This window comes from Agelaius tricolor, unplaced genomic scaffold, assembly GCF_023055355.1.
Source record: "Agelaius tricolor isolate 1412-34295 unplaced genomic scaffold, bAgeTri1.0.p SCAF_4, whole genome shotgun sequence".
Taxonomy (NCBI): domain Eukaryota; kingdom Metazoa; phylum Chordata; class Aves; order Passeriformes; family Icteridae; genus Agelaius; species Agelaius tricolor.
The window spans coordinates 57,396,075-57,415,700 of NW_027269264.1; the positions used below are offsets into that span (position 1 = coordinate 57,396,075).

The following is a 19,626-nucleotide window of genomic DNA, read 5'->3' on the forward strand; positions in this document are numbered from 1 at the left end:
CCAACAAATGTCACAGCCTTTAATAACATGCTTTAATTAATCCTGGAATTCTGGATGTGCTATTATCTTAATTTTTCAAAGGGAGGTCACAATAGTGAAGGAAAATCTACGTTGCTTGCACAGGCTACTCCAGGAGTCTGCGGCAGACCAGGAAATTAATCTCTTAATCATTCTGCCAATTTGACTCCATGGTGGGAGCACAGACCTGTGACTATCTCAGCTCTCTGCACTGATGAAACTATTTCCTTTATCTGGGATGGCCTTTCCCACCTGCAAAACAGGACAGCTCTGATGTCCCCTGTGCAGCTTTGGAGATGGCTGCTGAGAAGGGCTCGATGTCCTGGCTACCAGCCTACCTCTCCCAGCCTGAAGCTTCACATTTCTGGAAGCTTCCTTCCTCAGTACCTGTAGGACAAGCCCTGTTTGGATCCAAGGAATCCAAGGAACAAGCCTTGAGAGGCACTGCTCTGGTTGGTCTGGCTCCCTGCCGGGATGGAAACAGTTCCAGTGGACTTGTCTCTCCCATCTGGTGACTCACGAAGTTTTACCTGTAAGTAAGGATAAAATCCCACCAAACTCCTTTTGCCCTCAGCAGGCCCAGGCTCTTCCACCACTTACACCCAGGATCAGCTGGGCTGCTGAAAGACCACTGGTACTCTTTCAGATTGACACATCTCCACCTGGCCTTTTTCTCCACAGGGGACAAAAAAGCGTTTGTCAACTTGGTGTCTGCTTTAAACCAAGAGGACACAACTTTGCAGGGTGTTTAGTCCCGGTTTGTTCCAAGATGTCTGGGCTCTGGTGCTCCTGAGATCTGATCCCAGTGATTTATCAGCTCCTCTGTGCATCCATTCATGTTCTCACAGAACAAAAACACAATTTGGTTTGCCAACAGGGAGCCACATGCTGACAAGGAGGGTGGGAGGACAAAAACAGCCAGAGCAAGTGATTTGTGAAAGATAGAAGTTTTGGAAAAAAAGGGTAAAAAAGCAGGAGCTGGAGGAAAGATGGCAGAAGCTGAAAGGCTGAAGGAGAGAGAAACAGCTGCAGATAAGCAGCAGCAGCAAAGACTCATATGGAAAAATAAAAAAAGAACATAAAACATTTCCAAATGCCATGAAGTCTGTGAGCAGGACAGGATGAGAGGTTTTACATGGGTTCTTCACTCCTCTCCTCTGAATAGGACAGAGGGAAAACTAAAGAAATACATAGCAAGGAGCAGGTCAGGGGCAGCATCGTGGGGAGCAGCTGGGTCACCCCTAGCCGTGCTCCTCATGTCCCCCAGTGCTCCTCCTGCAGCAGGGCCAAGCTGGTGTGGAGACAGAGAGGCCAGCAAGGTGTCCCTGCTCCCCGCTGCCACCAGCACCTTCCTGGGGACATCCAGCCAGCTTCTTGCTGCTGTCTTAAATGGTGTGTCCCAGCCCCCCATTCCTTGAGCTCAGTGTGGGGATCCAAGGAAACCCAGAGAGGCAGAGGTGGCATTATAGAGAAAATTACAGAGAATAAACCTTTCTACAAGACACCTCTAACTTCAGCCCCGCAGACTTAATTCTGCCCAGGCAGAGGACTCACAGACTTAGGACTCCAGTATTCCACAGATCATTCAACAGCTACCAGAATCTTGCAAAAGAATATCACCCCAAGCAAAATACATTCAGAGTTTTATATTTGGTATCTAAATACAAAGAAAATATTTTTGCAAATGTTTTCAGTTTGAAAGGCATTTTAATAAAGGTTTACTGAAAGTTTTCTAAAATTTTTCTTTTTGCAGATTAAAAAGAATACCTGTGCATTGTTCATGTCACAATAATACACCATTATATTGTAGAGGGCCAACAGTATTCTTGAATTAAAATGTCAAGCACTTTGGATTGGATCAGATTTGTAAAAAAAAAAAAACCATGGGGGAAAAATAAACTTTAAAATGCTATGTTTCTTGTAATTTTCAAATAAATGTTTTGAGTATCATAGTGGAGAGAGTTCTTCCAACTCAAGTCAGGTGTAAGCATCCTAAGAAAACATTTTTAAAGGCAACTGAGTGAGCTAAAATACCAAAGTAAGTGATGCCCTTAAGAGTCAGGCTTTAGTGCTTTTTCTGCAGTGGGGGGCTTTACTTCAAACTTGTTGGACATTGACCGAATGAACTGTATCTTTTCTTGGTACTGTCTCTCTGCTTCCATATTTGATTCTTCTTCTTTCTTCCTCTTCTCTTCCTCAGCTTTTTGGAGCCACTGTTGATAGGCAATTTGAGTTGCTAGCTGGTCTCTGTATTCTTTGGCCTTCTGTGCTTTTCTGGAAATGCCAAATGAATAGATTATTTAAGCACTGTGGTAAAAAGAATAAACTTTATTATTCTGTAATCTTTTAGCATTCGAGCTTGGACCAAAGAACCATTCAAAGCTCCTTTTAGCAGTAAATCACTGCCACTATTAACCAAATGCTGCGTGCTAACCTTATGTTCTGCAGAGAGTTAACTGCACTCTGTTGTGTCCTAAAAAGCAGACTGTAAAACTGGTGTTTCACCAGAAAGAGGGAAAGAACGACTCCCTGCAATCAGCATGCCCTCCCTGCCCTCACAGCCGTGGTGAGAGGATAGAGGATGGGGGTGCTGGGTCTCAGGCCATCCCTGGCTAGGGCTCAGTGCTGCTCCTGCACCCATCCTCACCCTCCTGCTGAGAAGAACCCCCTGCTGCACTGATATTGCTGGAAGTGGCTGTCAGGAGAAATCAATCTTCCACTGCACCTCAGGACTCGTGTACTGCTTTCAGTCCCCTCTGGAGAAGCAGAGGAAGTCTTACATGCTCAGGCCCTTCTGGAGCAGGAGTCAGACACTTGAATGCCAACAGTCAGGACTTGTGCACTAACTCAACAGAGCTGAGCCACAAACCCTTCCTGACACTGCTGAGTGCCATCTCTGCTAAGTGGAGCACATCCCAGCTGGAGCCCAGCGTGTTTCCTTCACAAGGGTGACACTTCTGCCACAGCCAGGAGATTGTTCCCAATACAGCCCTCAGAGAACACAACAGACACCGGCTCGGGAAGGAGCTACTCGTATCCCAGGGACAAGAGAGGAGAAAGGGCAGGAGTACAAAAGGGGAGTGAGTGAGATAAGGCCCTTTGCCCAAGGCTTTGCATGACACCCAGAGGAACATTCCAGCTACTGCGTGTAAGGCTCTGCTCATCCAGAGGCACTCGGGAGAGCCCCGTGCAGCCCGGGTTATGTGCTGCAGCCCGGTGCTTCGGTGGCTGACACGGGGCTGTTCAAGGGATGTCTGTGGGTGGGGTTTAGCAATAAGCCCGGACACGCTTGCTCTCCTGCGGCAGGAACAAACAAACCTTTCATTAACCCTCCTCCCCAGGCTTCTGCCACTCGTAACAACAGCTCAGAGTATGAGGGGATGTGCTTAGGAAATATGATTGATGTAAGTCACATGATGATCAAAAACACCAATGCAAGGATATGTACCACTATCTTCTGAGGTCAGAATTAATGACTTAATACCAGCTGCAGTATCACAAGTCTGCTCTTGGGCAGTTTAGAACTGGTAAGGTACATAGTGGGAAAGCTTCTCTAAACAGAAGGAAGTCTACCCACTGCTCTAGAGTTATCAGAAAACAATAAACAGCTCTCTCACAAGTTTAAAAGATTGGTCTGCAAAGAAATGACCTGATGACATAGAAGAAAAATACCTTTTACGTTCTTCTTCTTCCTCATATTCAAATTTTCTGACTGCTTCAGCCATTGCCTTCTTCTCTTCAGCAATCTCTATTTTCCTCTCTTCATTTTTCTGCACTGGAAAACAAAACCAGAAATCCTTTTAGAAGGTAACAGCTCTGCTGAGCTTGAAGGGACAGTGAGACGGCATTTGGGCTAAGTAGCCTAAATAGTAGGTTTGAGTTTTGTTGTTTCTGAAGTGCCACACAAACAACAGCAAGTGTATTCCCAGCCTATGTATTTTTCATCCACTCAGACCTGGATAGATTTCACATTCAGGGCTTCATAATAATATAATTAATAACAATGACCATTTGCCCATGCAGTCCTCACTTTACTAGGCTTTGCTGTGGTGATGGCAATGGGGAATTAGTGTAAGGAATGCCTGTAGGAGTGCATTTTGGGGACAGGCTCAGGGAGGGTCACATTGCTGTCCACTCTGTCACACACCGTGTGCTGGGGCAATGCTGTTCCCAGCAGCAGGGTGTTGAACTGCCTCTGCCCAGAGGTGTGTTCAACCACTTACACTTCTCCTCCATCTGTGTCTGCCTCGCGTTCACGACATCTCTCAGCATGTGAAATCGAGCTTCCCTCTCTTGTTTCAGTTTCTCAACCCTCTCGGCCCAAATCTTATCCCTCTCTTCCTTGAAGATCTTCTCATCCTCTATTTCTTGCTCCTTCTCCCTCCTCAGCTGTTCAGCCAGATGATCCAGGTAAGAAAGTTGCTCCTTCAACAGTGTTTTCTGCAAACACACAGACGTTTGCATATCTGAGTAAATTAGTTCAAAAAAGCCTTTCAAACCCTGAAGAAAAGTGGTGGTTCAGAGACAGTGTGGAAGTTGGGAGCGCAGAGACCATTCCAAAACCTGCCATGGCAAAGAACTGCTCAGAATCCTCCACCTGGCCAGACCACAGAACAAATACAGAGTGATCCCTTTACCCACAGCAGCTCAGCTGCCTACAACACACCCATTTTACAGAGTTTCCACAGCTGACCAGGCTACTCCAGTATCACCTGCATTAAATATAATAATGTAATATAATATAATATAATATAATATAATATAATATAATATAATATAATATAATATATATCACCTCCTGTAATTCTGCAGCAAGGTCTAACATTGAGTTGATACAACTTTCCTAACCTACAGGAGCTTCTAACCACCTCTCTCCTGTGTCCTAAATACCCTGAGAGTCATTTGCTTGCTCAAGTTGGACATTCTACTTGTTTTAACTTCAGGAAATGACAGACATGTCCATTGACTCATGGCATCTCCAAGAAATAAAACACCAGAGTTTGCATCTATCTATATATTGTTTTTAAATAATTAAATTTTTTTCAATATTCATTAATTACATTAAGTTAAATATTTCCTTTCTTCTGCAGTTACAAATACTTACTACATCAGGTCCATGAAACAAAAATTAGTTTTCCAGCTTCTATTATGTCCATGCAGTGTAAGGATGATAAAGCTCGGGTGATTTATACACAATGAAATCAGCATGGAGGGACAAAATTCCAGGACTTCCTGAGAGCCCCCACTTCATTTATTCAGCCTGGTAGCCTTGCTGATTGCAAAGCAGGCTTTAAAATGCTGTGGTTTTAACAGCTAATGGGCTTCTGCAGAGCTGCAGGGTGCTGGCTGCTCAACAAAAGAATTACCTCATTCAGGGAGAAGGGCTTGTGTCTGTTCTCTGTTACCCTGTGCAGTTCACAGGGCCACAGAACTGGTCTACATGAGGCATTGCCCCACAAGCTCACCATGAAACACCTTACTTTTTTATTTCTTATCCTCTCATATTCCCTGTCGGTGTCCTCAAAATCATTTTCCAAGACCGCCTTCTCTTCGGCAAGTTGAATTTGTTTTTCTGCATCAAGATGCTTCTGCCTGTCCTGCACAGCTTTGAGCCACATCTCCCTGCATTCCTTCTGCTGATATCGTTTCTTCCTCTCAAGGTCTTCATTTTCTTTCCTTAACTGGTGCAGCTCTTTTTCCTACATGGATAAAAGTAGCCAGCTTGTAAAATCACTGAGTAACTTCAAACTAAGTGATGTCTAGAGTTAGTTTATTGCAACATTGAATTCTTGCTGTCAAGACAGAATTAGTGTCATCCGCTAGACCTGGTAAAGCCTGAACATTTTAGCATATCTTTCACTAGAATTCAGCGTTTTTATCTGTAACCATCACATGCAATTCAATATAAAAACGGTATTGTGCCTGGTATTTTACAAATGTTTCAGACAGATAGACAGAGTAATCTCTTTAGGGAAATCAGTATCATTGCAGCACTTTTGATCTATATCCAAGGGTTCATACACAGCCATAAGCACTGACAAATAACAGGGCCACATGTTCCTGCTCTTTCTGTAGATATTATGTGTCCTCTGCGTGTGTTGGGTGCTCAGAGCACAGCATCTCTGCCAGTCATAAGGCTGCTACAAGTCAGTGATTGTATCTTTGTGTTCTGATGGGCAGTTACTGAATTTTCATGGTTTCAAATCATCCCACTTCATATTGGAAAGAACTTTATATTCCTCTTTATATTGGAAAAATGTGCAGTGAAACTGAGTTCTTAGAAAAGAAACAATGACAAATTGGAAATGCGTATTTGAGATCAAATTGGAATTTGTGTATTCGAGATTATTTAGCCACAAAAAAAATTCAAAAGTAGCATCATTAAGTAATTCATAAATATAATTTCTGAACATATTGCAATTGAATAAGTGTATAAACACAACTGCACTGAAACATAGTCATAACACAGTGTGTGACGATCATTAGCACTGTATTATCTCAGAAATCATGCTTCAGCTGTCTCTAAGGCACACAGTTTTTTGTTAACCTGTTTTTAAATGAAACGTCTCTTTTGTAATGTGAATGAGTCTTTAAAAATGCCTTAGCAGGTTTGTCATAAACAGCATGTCTAATCTTTCCATAGGGAAGCAGAAGCTGCACTCCCTAACAAACAACCCTTTTTATGCTGGACATAAAGCACCCACAGGTTCTGGCAGTATTTCAGAGCCAAAGCTGACTTTGTATCTGCCTGAACTGTCAAATTCACTTTCAGAAGCTGGTGAAACAGCTTTGAAACTCAATATATATATAATTTGAGGAATAACATTAGAAATCCAAAAAGCTTTGAACAGCAAAGGTGGAAAGAAAGCAGAAACAGTTAGCAGTCAGCTGCGCAAGTTGGCACCTGTCTTTGGATGAATTCTGACATCAGTGAAGCTGTGTGAGAGCAGCCAAGGATGGGATCCATGAAAGTTTGTTCACTGGGGGAACACAGTGTCACAAATGAGCAAAGTGGTTACCAACCACCCTTCTGCAAGCCAGGACCCAAGTGCTATGGCAGAAACTCTTGACGCTACAGTCAGGATAACATGAAGTCAATCACTTTCCAAGAAATCACAATTCTTTAAGGGACAAATAAGACAAAGGAGGAAGGCAGCTAATGTAGGTAATGTAGCTAAACCAAAAATTGCTGTCCCTGCTTTGTCATCCACTTCTGAGATATCCTGGTGCACACATGTTGTCTACCCTGCCAAAGGTGCAAGTTTTCCTTCACTGAATATTCTATTTTCATTGCAATGGCCAGGAGAAACCTTTATGCACACTTAGCTGTCCATTCACCCAGATGAAACTCCTGGTCATTAGGGGCTACCAGCCTGCAATGAAAAACTTGTAATGAGACCATCTGCCACATCCCTCTTCTGCTGAGAATGGATTACATTGCATTTTCTGTACAGAAACTCTCCTTCAAAGAAAGCTTTTTTTTTTTCAGAGACTCAACCACTTCACTAGAAATGTATCTCCTTGACAGAGCCCCAGGCTGCTGTCTCCAGGGGAAGATGCAGAGTCTTCTATTCTAATAGTGCTTTTCTGAAAAGGCCAGTTAAGGAGCAGCATTCTTCGCCTGGGAGGTTTGGCAGTGCCTTAGAAGTTGTTACAAGAAAATAATTCTGTTCTACATGTTTTTAAATAAGCAAAACATTAGTCTAGCTTGGAATATTTTCAGAGCTTTAGATTCATTATTGTCTCATTTTTATAAAATGGGGAAGTATATATGATGCCAGCACCAGCTTCCAGTGTCTAACAGAGTATCCTGAGTGATCCTTCAGCCTCTACATGTAAACAGCTGGAAAACGAAGATTGAGTCTGAGCTAGACAGCCTCCCATAATTCAAAGTCAACACAGAATACTGAACTAGCAAGCCACACTAAAGCCAGCAAAACTACAGCAGGAGAGATGGAAAAGGATGATGAAAAAAGAAGGTAGTGGCTGAGCAGTTGGGCCAAGGTAGCCAAATGCCTCCTGCAATGTGAGCTCAAGAGCAGGCAGGTCTAACAGGCAAGAGAGCTTAAGTGCTGCTTGCTAATTTGCTTTAAAAATATATATAAAATAAATATTTCAGCTGGGAAACAAGATTCCCCTGCTATCCTCCAAGAAACTGGAAATCAAAAAACAACAAAGGTATTTGGCAAAAGCTTTAAAATGTTTCCATTTCCCACAACTCCTCTGAGAGACTGAGTGCCAAAACCCTTTAGATTGCAGAGTTTCAGAAGATGTATTTCCCTCTGTAAACGGGAATGCCTTTGCCACAGCTCTGAAAAGAGGCTTAGCTTAACAACACAGGCTCAGATACTAATGGTATCAGTGAAGATACAAATAAGGTATGGATTAGTCTAAATGTCTAGTAAGCCTATCATTAGAAGGGCCTTCTGCCCAAGCCTGAGTGCAGAACACTATGGAAATTACCAGCCTTTCAGCCTCCTGTCTGATCTCCTGCTTCTTCTCCTCTCTGCGAGCGGCATGCACGGCCACCTGGGCATCACGCACATCCACCATCTCCCGGATCCGCGCTGCCGCCTCCTGCGCCCTCAGCTCCGCTTCCTGGTCCTTAGCCAGCAGCTCCTTCTCACAAATCTCTTCCAACTCCCGCTCCTGCATCTTCTCCTCCCTTTTCAGCATCTCCTTCAGAGCCTGCTGGGCCAGCTGGCAGTCACCCAGCTCCTTCTCACTCAGTTTTTTGCAGTGTTCACGATACTCGTGACATCGGTTTCTGGAAGGCAACGGAAAAGTTTTTTTTAAAAAGTCTCAAAACAATAAGCAGGCTGGAGGTGTGTGGTGAATGAAGGCTCTCAGCTCATCACTGCTCAAAACACAGCAACCCCAGACATCAATTATACCCCTGGTCTGACATTGATTCCTTGTGGAACCTAAGGAAGCAGAGAGAGCCTGACTTGATGGAGGTTTTGACATTAATGAGCTGAAGGATTTGAATTTGTAAAAAAAGCCTGAATCAACTTCCTCACAAGGGAAAGGGAAGAGGCAGCAGTGATCTCTGCTCCCTGTGGCCAGGACAGGACCCATGGAAATGGCTGGAGCTGTGCCAGGGGGGTTTGGGTGGGGTATCAGGGAAAGGCTCTTCCCCAGAGGGTGCTGGCACTGCCCAGGCTCCCCAGGGAATGGGCACGGCCCCGAGGCTGCCAGAGCTCCAGGAGCCTTTGGGCAGCACTGCCAGAGATGCTCAGGGTGGGATTGCTGGGGGTCTGTGCAGGGCAGGAGCTGGGCTGGGGGATCCTGGGGGGTCCCTTCCAGCTCAGGATATTCTGTGAGTGTAAATGAGCAGACAATACATCTGCACATCGTATGCACAATGTGTACTCTACATATAGCTGGAACATAGGGGGTTGTGTGCATATGTACCTTTTACTAACATATAAAACATATGCATGCTACACTTACTCAAACATGTAGGTTGGTCTCTATTAAAATGAAGACAGAATAGGTTGGTAAGTCACCTGAAAGCTCATTCATATTCAGAAAATACTGCGACCGTGGAAATGTGAGTTACACGGTTGAGCAGGAACCACTAGAAATTTATTAATTTTTAAAGTGAAGTTCTGTGGGATAATTCAGACAAGACACAATAAAAGCCTGGAGAAGGTAGAAAGTCAAACAAGTAATGCAGCTTTCAATTTTCATTTACTCTGTGCAACCGAGTTGCATATAAAGAGGTAATTTATCTTCAGTTGAAGAACACTGCTCTAATTGCAGATTCTGCTTTTACTTTTGCAAACAAAGCACTGTTGAGATCAACACATGCCATCAAACATTATTTAATTTGAACAATCTGCAAGCACTTTAATTCTGTTCTATAAACAGGATATAGATTTTCATTAAGTCAGAATGTGAAACTGGCAGACAAAGGTGAAGACCTGCAAGTGTGAAGGAGGTATAAATCTGAGGATGTGTGACAGACACATGTGGATGCTGTGAAGTGAAAAGATATCTCACAATTTCATGCTGAATGAAACTATCTATGCAGATTATTGCAAAGGTGTTTAGGAATTCACGGAAGATATCACAGCCTGAATCATGAACAACTTGACAGCAGCAGTAGTTACCTGCAAAATGTGAAATACTATGACACTACACAAGCTTTAGCTGACTATCCTGTGCAACAAAAATATTAAATATTCATCGGGCAACTACCTCAATGCTATTACCAATCTCCATATCAGGGTAGTTATTTAATTTAAAGAGCAGAGGTCTCACCACATTTTCTCCATGATGCCATTCAACAGTTGCTGCCTCACATTTCCCTGGGGACAAGGATATCTCTCTGTTCATCTTCTTGGCTAAAGCACCCAGTGCCATGGAGCCTGTGCTGAAAGGTGAAGGGCACTGACCTTTCAAACAGCAAAAGGGACAGCACTCCTATGAAAACATTCCCATTCTGCTTGCTATTTATTGAACCTGCCCCAGCCTGAACCCCCCTGCCCTGGGCTGAGCCCCAGCGTGGGCAGCAGGGCAGGGGGGATCCTGCCCCTGTGCCCCTGGGCTCAGGTGAGAGCCCACCTGCAGAGCTGCCCCAGCCCTGGCTCCAGCAGCACAAGGAGCTGGAGCTGCTGCAGCCAGTGCAGAGGAGGCCACGGAGCTGCTGCCAGGGCTGGAGCCCCTCTGCTCTGGAGCCAGCCTGGCACAGCTGGGGCTGCTCAGCTGCACAAGAGAAGGCTCCAGGGACACCTCAGAGCCCCTGCCAGGGCCTCCAGGGGCTCCAGCAGAGCTGCCCAGGGACTGGGGACAAGGCCTGCAGGGACAGCAGCCAGGCAATGGCTCCCAGGGCCAGAGGGCAGGCACAGATTTTGGGCTCTTGGCAATTAGGAATTGCTGGCTGGGAGGGTGGGCAGGCCCTGGCCCAGGGTGCCCAGAGCAGCTGGGGCTGCCCCTGGATCCCTGGCAGTGTCCCAGACCAGGCTGGATGGGGCTTGGAGCAGCCTGGGACAGTGGAAGGTGTCCCTGCCCACGATAAAGATGACTTTGAAGGCCCCTTCCAATCCAAACCATTCCATGATGAGATGCTGTAGTTCAGTGCCAGTGCAGGCTGGTGAAAAGGGATGGTTGTTTTACCTCTTGGACGAGACAGGAACCTCCTGACCACTGTTTAACCAGCAATAAAAGCAGAGAGCAGCTCAGGGATGTGCCTGCCATGAGCCATGGCACATTCCAAGGAGCACCCCTGCCTCCCAGCAGGTCATCAAACCTACTACGTCATTGATGATTTTCTTATGTTTCACCACTGGAATCTATCTTTCATCTCCTGGGTGGGAGCTAGTGGTGATGAAAGACCACAGCATTAATTAGTATTCATGAAAAACATATTTCTCAAATGTTGTGAGGGAAACATGCTATTATTAAGATTCTAAATCCTGTTATTATTAAGATTCTACATCTTACAATTATCAATCACTGTATTACCTTAACACAATGGGTTCAAAGTTCTCTCAGCATTGAAGGAATAAAGAACTAGTTATTCTTTTCTGTGATTATAAACTAATCTGATATTTATTGATTCCCACGGGGGAGTAGAAGTTAATTATGTTCAGCATTGTTAGAATTTTAATATAAAATAACCCTATAATTGCTTGATTTCATCAAAATAATTCCCTCAAAGCAGCTTTTACACCAACCCATAAACATCTGCTCCCCCAGATGGCAGGTTTTCTTCCTCACTTTGCTATCCTAAGCTTCTTAACATTAAAACTGTGCCTGGATGTGGCTACTTCCCAAAGACAGAACCTCCCCAGTTATTTATTCATTTTACAGCTGCAGCACGATGTTTCTGGGATAACATCATTCCCCATATGGATGCTTCTGATGTTACCACAAGAAAGAAGATGTGATCTGTGTTTTATGCAAATTTTAAGACATTGCAGTTTTCTTTTAAGTTACCAATGATGAACATGTCCTCAGGCTAGCCCTGGCTGAGTCTCTTTTCAGACAAGGTGTAGCTCTCCCTGAAAATGAATTCCAGCAGGACTCCCGTGGTCCAAGCCTTGTCCCCTCTGTCACCCTGTGACAAAGGACTCCTCCTGGTTAACATTACTACTGAGAAGCTGCTACACCTGTACCCTCAGGCCACGGCAACCAGCCATAAAAATTAAAAAATGCTGCTTTTTAGTGTTCTGGAATAATGTCTGAGAGTGTAGGTGCTCCTATACCTCAAGGTTTGAGAATCCATGCCTGGAGCACTTGCTTGGAGTTAAAGGAAATACAAACAAGTCTGTATCAGGTTTCAGAAAGATATTCAAAAGAGTTGAAAATCCACAGGCAAAGAGAAATGGAAAATCATGGCTGTATCCACCTGCTACTGGATCAACTTGCCAGGGCTCCTGGGTGTGCCCTGGAGTAATCATCTCCAAAGGGAGGCAGGTGTGCAGGAAGAGAACATGTTTTATACCATTGATAAATAACATTAAAAAGTAAAAAATGGCATTTATTTAATCTTTACCTCATCCTTTTTAATTTCTATTTGTGCATATGTTTTATAATGTACACGATATATCGGTACAGTATATTATTACATATTTATGTAGTTGATAAATAAACATATTGGGGTGAATGTTAAAAGTTTTTACATCCGGGGGTGCAGTCAGAGGATTGGAGGCCATTGCTCCAGAGGACAGGCTATGACACAATTACAGACTCCGGCATGTGGATTTTCAGTAAGTGTTGGTCTCCTGAGCAGCAAATCCTGATCCCAGAGCTCTGCCTGGACCAGGACGGTTTAGGTGGAAGAGTAACATCTAACAGCTAAAGAAAAGCATACCTGGGGCTCCTTAAACAAGACAAATACATGCAGATACCCCAAGACTGCGACCCACAACAGCTGTGAGGAGAGATGGTTTCACTGCCTCTAAATCCTCTGAAACATGCAAGCAGCAGAACACCAACAATAAAGGTTTAGCAACACTTTTTAACAGGATGCTGTGTGGTGTGAATATGGCTTAGATCCCAGAGCAGAGTGGGAAAGGTAAAAGGACAGTAATAGGATGAAATGTTCCCGTGAGACTGAGTGATCCATACATCAACAGGGCTACACTAGGAAGACAAAGGACCTGAGACATTAGGACAGGTAACTACAGCATGAAAGTTCAAGTATGTGTCACCAGATGATGCAGTTCTGTGGTGTGATTCATTTTGCAATTAAAATATCTAAAATAAGACATCTGAACAGGAATCTGCATATGTGCTTAATTCCCACTCTGATCAATGAGAACCTAATTAAAGTCAGTAGAGGCTGGGGTGCAGTTCAGCTGAGAGGGCAGGATAAGCCTGTTTGGGACTGACTTTAGGTTCCTGTAACTGTCCTGATTTTGGTTAAGTTTTGAATAGAACAGGAATGCAGATTCCCAGTGAACATAAAGTTACCATTACTTAAACTTACCTACCTTTAGGTAACATCTTCCTGGTGTGTAAAACAAGCTACAAGTACAAAATAAAATGCACTCCAGCAGCACCCCTTCCAAACTATTTTAAAAGTGAGTTTCAACCACTTTGTGTGATAGATAGAGAACAAACCAGAAGCTGCAAAAGACCATGTGAAGTTAGGCAGTGTATGCACTTCTAACACCTGTCAAGTCAATAAACCCCACATTTTAACAAATATTTACCTGTGGAATTAGTTAATTAGTGTTTGTGCACAAGTAAGAGACAATGTTGATTTTTATCCCCAGCCTGGGCACACTGAGAAGCAGGGGTTGTAGATATCACAGTACCGTGGGAGACTGGGAAAGACACTTCAAATAATCACAATTAAATAACATTATTATTTCTTTCATCCCTCCCTCGGAAAACCAGATTTACAAGAATGGGAGAAGGCAGATTTCATGCCAAGGCCTCAGGTCCTAGTAAGTACCTGCATGTTACTGCTTTCAGTCTAGAAGACTTGGCACAGAACTACAGGCTGCATTAAACACTTAGCTGCAGCTGCTACTCTTGAAAAGTATGCGATAAATAAAAACACTGTCTTTTTGGACAATCTTAACATTTCAGGAATCTTTACTCACATATTATTTTAGTAAACTTGATTTAGGCCAAATTAACCTTCCCTGCATCCTGTTCTCTCCAACAGTATAAAGCTGGAACAGGAATTACAGAAAGGGTTGGCAGGTAGAAACACAGGGATTCTCATGTGGGACAAGGAGGATGCACTACACTTGCAAGAATTAACTATTTTGATTTTTTTCTGTCTTACTGTTTCAACCACTTTCATCTTTCCTTTCTCAGTTTATTATTGCCACCTTCTTTTTAAATTGTCCCTATATGTTTACTTTGGGCAAATTCTCTTTTACAAGATATTTTTATAGCAATACCTGAACTGTTGCTCTCGTTTTTCAGCCACCACTTGTAGTCTTTCTTGCTCCCTCTTCTCCCTCAGTAATTTTGCTTGTTCCCTCATGTTTGCTTCTTTCTGCTGTGCCTTTTCCTCATCAAGTGCGTTCACCTCAGCAAGGTGCCTGCTCTCCTCTGCCTCCAGAAAGTCACGGAGCCTGTAATGAAAACATTTGAATAAAGGCTAAATCAATCCTTCTGTCGAAGTTTTTGTTTATTTGCTATTAACAGAAAGTGGGTACTGGGCTCCTTTTAAAACCTCTTGCAAATGTCAGAGAAGTGAACATCAAATTTTAACTCAGGGATCATTCATGTTGTGTCCATCAAGGGGCTCTTACAGCACAACATGAGTGATCCTGTCAAGCACGGTCCAAACTCCTGATCTTACAAACCCACTTTCAAAACTGCTTTTTGACTTCAGTTCCCCATTTATCAAATTATTCTATTTCTCAGACTACATTTGTCACCAGCTGATAACAATTAGATTTTGCACTATGGTTATCCTTCAGCACAGACCCACAGAATACCCTGAGCTGGAAGGGACCCCCAAGGATTGCCCAGTCCAGCTCCTGGACTTGGGCTGTCCTACAGACACCCCAACAATCCCACCCTGGGCATCCCTGGCAGCGCTGCCCAAAGGCTCCTGGAGCTCTGGCAGCCTCGAGGATCCTGGTCAGTGCTCCACAGCTCTCTGGGGGAAGAACCTTTTCCTGATGCCCTCCCTCCTCTATGCATCTATAATTGTATCCTCCCTCAAACGACCTCTTGCTATTTTAGCATCACTCCACAAAACACTTCACCCTGAAATATCTTTAATGAGAAAATTATGTCCAATAGGCAATTTTTAAATACATCATCATTTACTTCTCTGTTAATCCCAGCAGTGAGAAACCCGGGGCTACAGAATCCAGAAATCACCGATTTCAGTCCAAATGCCACAGGGTCTCAGCAGAAAGGGCCCTGGGGGTCCCGGCAGGCAAGCTGAGCATAGGCCAATGATGCACCCTTGTGGCAAAGAGAGCCTCTGGCACCTTGGGCTGCGGGAGGAGCAGCACTGCGAGCAGGCCCAGAGAGGGCATCCTTCCTCCCGGCACTGCTGAGACCCCACTGGAGCTCTGGCTCCAGCTCCCGGCTCTGCAGCACCGCAAGGACACGGCCTCAGCAGAGGGTGCCAGTGCAGGCACACTGAGGGACCGGAGCACCTCTCCCAACAGGAGCATCTCTCCTAAAGTTCCTTCTGTCCTGAGAGAGCAGGATTGTCCAGCCTGGGGAGGAGAAGGTGCAAAGGGATCTTACCAATGTACATAAACTCCTGAAGGGAGGGAATGCAGGAAAGACAGACATCTACGCCTCAGTAGTACTCAGTGGCAGGACAAGGGGCCCCAAATTAAACCACGTGAAATTCCAAATGAACAGAAGAAAACATTTTGTTTTCTTTTTACTGTGAGTGTGGTCAGATATTGGACAGGCTGCCCACAGAGGTGATTCAGTCTCCGTGTGAAGCAAAACCCAAATGGACACACACTCCTGGACATCCTGCTCTAGGTGACTCCAGGGCTGGACCAGATCATCTCAGGAGGTTCCTTCTAATCCCAGTGGTTCTGTGGAACCCATGTGCAATTCCCCTGAAGGCACATTAGACCAGGACCACCAAACTGATGACCTTCACAGCTACAAAGTCACTTGACATGAAACAGTAACTGAGAAATTAAATCCCAATATTTTTTCCAAAGATCAGTACAGCATAATTCTGCTTTACATGGCAGTAATGTGCTTCAGCTTTTCAGTTTTAATATTTTTGAAAGACTTCTGGAAAATTTTAATTTTTTCAGCTGACTGTGCTGCAAAGTGTTATTTGTAGGAGCTAAGCATCAGCTTGATGAGTTTGCAACAAAACCTTCAGTGACACTGGACTGAGAGAATTTCTGACACTTTGCTACCCAGAGAAGCTGTGGATGTCCACAGCAGGGTGGGTGGAACTAGATGAGCCCATCCAACCCAAACCACCCTGGAATTCTATGATTCTGGGCCCCACCTTTGGAAATGTTCCAGACCAGTTTGGACAAGGCTTGGAGCAACCTGGTCTGGTGGGAGATGTCCCTGCTGGGGTGCTTGGAATGAGATGAGCTTTAAGGTCCCTTCCAACCCAAACCATTCCAACCCAAACCATTCCATCATTTCATGACTGTATCAAGGTACTCTTCAACCTCTTTAAAAATCAAGCAATGAAAGTGCTATACTACTACTTCTGTGCTTGTCTGCGGCAGACAGGAGGCTCCAAATGCCACGTCGGCTACACAGTTACTGTGTTTGAACACATGTCACTGGAGCCCACACCGAAAACAGCAGGGGCGCTGCACTGGCTACTTGTTTGCTACCTCTCTCTCCTCACTTCGATCTCCTGCAGGTACTGCTGCAGCGTGGCCCGGACTTTCCTCTCGGCAGCGCGCTGCATCCATTTGTCCTCGCCGCCCTTGTGCCAGTCGCAGACATTGCGGTAGTGGCGGAGCACCCGCAGGTCACGTTCCTGCTCGCGCTGCTCCTCCTCCAGCGCCCTCTCAGCCAAAATCGTCTCTTCAAACAGGTCTCTCTTGGTGGGCTTGGCTAGCTGCGAGAGAAAGGAAATGGAGAAAGCATGGAGACCTTGTATCACCCTTCCAAGGATGTGAAGGGGCCTACAGTGAATCCAGAGAGGGACTTCATCAGGAACTGTAGTCACAGGACAAGGGAAATGGGTACAAAGTGAAAGATGGAAAATTTAGGCTAGATGTAGGAAGAAGTTCTTCTTTGTGAGGGTGGTGAGTCACCCACACAGGTTTCCCAGAGCAGCTGTGGCTGTCCCGTCCCTGGAGTGCCCAAGACCAGGCTGGACAGGGCTTGGAGCAACCTGGGACAGTGGAAGCTGTCCCTGCCCTTGGCAGGGGGTGGCACCGGATGGGCTTTAAGGTCCCTTCCAGTGCAAGCCATTCATGGGTGAAAATACAAACTATTAGTCTGCATGTTCTTCAGTTGAATTCATGACTGTGCAAGTATCTAAAACCAAATTATGAGTTCACGGTAATTATGGGGTAATCACAGAATAACTGAGGCTGGAAAAGAGCTCCAAGATCATCAAGTCCCCACCTTGTAACCCAGCCCAGAGCACTGAGTGCCATGTCCCATGTCATGTCCCTCCTTGGACACCACCAAGGATGGGGACTCCAACACCTCCCTGGGCAGCCCTTCCAAGGCCTGAGCGTCTTTTCTGTGAAAAATTCCTCCTAAATTAAACAAGCCTTGTCTACACCCCCGTAGCACCAGGCTCCTCAGGACGCCAAACATAGCACTGGGCTCCCCCAGGGCCTTCAAACACAGCACCGGGCTCCCCGGGACCCCTCACACAGCACTGGGCTCCCCGGGACCTTCAAACACAGCAGTGGGCTCCCTGGGACCCCTCACACAGCACCAGGCTCCCCGGGACCTTCAAACACAGCACCGGGCTCCCCGGGACCCCTCACACAGCACCGGGCTCCCCGGGACCTTCAAACACAGCACCAGGCTCCCTGGGACCTTCAAACACAGTACTGGGCTCCCCAGGACTTTCAAACACAGCACCGGGCTCCCCGGGACACCTCACACAGCACCAGGCTCCCCGGGACACCTCAGACAGCACTGGGCTCCCCGGGAGCTCTCACACAGCACCGGGCTCCCCGGGACACCTCACACAGCACCAGGCTCCCCGGGAGCCCTCCCGGCTGCTCCCAGAGGGTCCCGCTCCAGCCGGCCCCCGCTCTCGGCCCCCACGTCCTCGCAGCTTCCCGGAGCAGAGCAGCCCCGGCGTGGCCCCTCACCAGCGCCACTTCGCCCGGCAGCGGCCCGCAGCCGGTGAACTCCCGGCGTCTCTGTGTGTGAGAGCAGTGAGGGGGCTGGGGACGGGGCGGGGGCCGCGCCGCCATGGCGGATGGAGGCGCCGCCGTTGCTGAGGGGACGCGCGCGGGACGGAAGTGGCATCATGGCGGCGGGGGCGCTGAGGGGTGTCTGGCACGGCGGGGGTGCTGAGGGGTGTCCCGGTGTTAAAAACGAGACCACACTCCCGATACTAAAGTGATTTTAGCATTTATTATAATAAAAACGCCTAAAGCATGGGGGCCCGCGGGTCAAGCAAGAGCGTTCCCGTCGAGGATGCTGCAGCGCCGGCGCTCCGTCTTCTTGAGCAGCGATGTCCCCGATGTTCCAGGTGGAGCGGCACACAATCACCGGGTCACTTATTATCCTGGTTTTTGTCCCTCTGGATTGGTTTCTGTTGGGATCCTTTCGTTTGCATGAAGGTTTAAGGCGCTTGATTGGCCCATTACAGTTCTGCCCAGGCCGGCTCATTCAGCTTCGGGGGATGATGCACTTTGCTTAGGTGTACTACGGTATTTTGAGTACCGTATTTCTTATAACTACCCTTTTAATAGCTTTTACAAAGAATAACTAAACTACTAGTACATGTTTAACAATTACCAACTATTTTACAACAGTTTCTAACCTATTTTTGACACTGAGGGGTGTCCCGGCAGGTCGGGGGCGCTGAGAGGTGTCCTGGCATGGCGGGGGCATTGGAAGTGTCCTGGCGTGGCGGGGGCACTGGAAGTGTCCTGGCATGGCGAGGGACTGAGTGGTGTCCTGGCATGGCGGGGGCACTGAGGGATGACCTGGCATGGCGGGGGCACTGAGAAGTGTCCTGGCATGGCGGGGACGCTGAAGGGTGTCTGGCATGGCGGGGGCACTGAGGGCTCTCCTGGCATGGCGGGGGCACTGAGGTATGTCCTGACAGGCCGGGGGCACTGAGGGGTGTCCGGCATGGCGGGGGCACTGAGGGATGACCTGGCATGGCGGGGACGCTGAGGGGTGTCCGGCATGGCGGGGGCACTGAGGGGTGTCCGGCATGGCGGGGGCACTGAGGGATGACCTGGCATGGCGGGGGCACTGAGGGGTGTCCTGACAGGCCGGGGGCACTGAGGGATGACCTGGCATGGCGGGGGCACTGAGGGGTGTCCGGCATGGCGGGGACACTGAGAGATGACCTGACGTGCCGTGGGCGCTGAGGGGTGTCCCGAGGTCAAGGGACTGTCAGGGCTGGAAGAGACCTTCAGGATGATCCGGCACTGCCGCTGTAATGCCGAAGCCACCACACCGCGGCACCCCGAGCCACAGCCCGGCGCCTCCTGAGCTCCTGCACTGCGACTGCCCTCTGTGGGC

General features: G+C 46.7%; 1 protein-coding gene across 3 annotated transcripts; it reads right to left on the minus strand.

The window, feature by feature from the left end:
* Positions 1-1,798: 1,798 nt before the first annotated feature.
* Positions 1,799-18,367, minus strand: CFAP53 (cilia and flagella associated protein 53). 3 transcript variants are annotated; one of them, XM_071425869.1, is made up of 8 exons: positions 18,234-18,367; positions 16,796-17,011; positions 14,385-14,561; positions 8,482-8,785; positions 5,499-5,717; positions 4,242-4,458; positions 3,691-3,793; positions 1,799-2,292 (listed from the first exon to the last, which is right to left on the minus strand). In XM_071425869.1, the coding sequence occupies exons 2-8, from the start codon at positions 16,894-16,896 to the stop codon at positions 2,070-2,072; spliced, it is 1,344 nt and encodes a 447-aa protein (XP_071281970.1). In that variant the 5' UTR covers positions 16,897-17,011; positions 18,234-18,367; the 3' UTR covers positions 1,799-2,069. The 3 variants fall into 3 exon arrangements, with proteins under 3 accessions (XP_071281970.1, XP_071281968.1, XP_071281969.1); XM_071425867.1 differs by having other exon boundaries at positions 16,782-17,011; positions 18,234-18,361; XM_071425868.1 differs by lacking the exon at positions 5,499-5,717 and having other exon boundaries at positions 16,782-17,011; positions 18,234-18,361.
* Between the last annotated feature and the right edge of the window lie 1,259 nt (positions 18,368-19,626).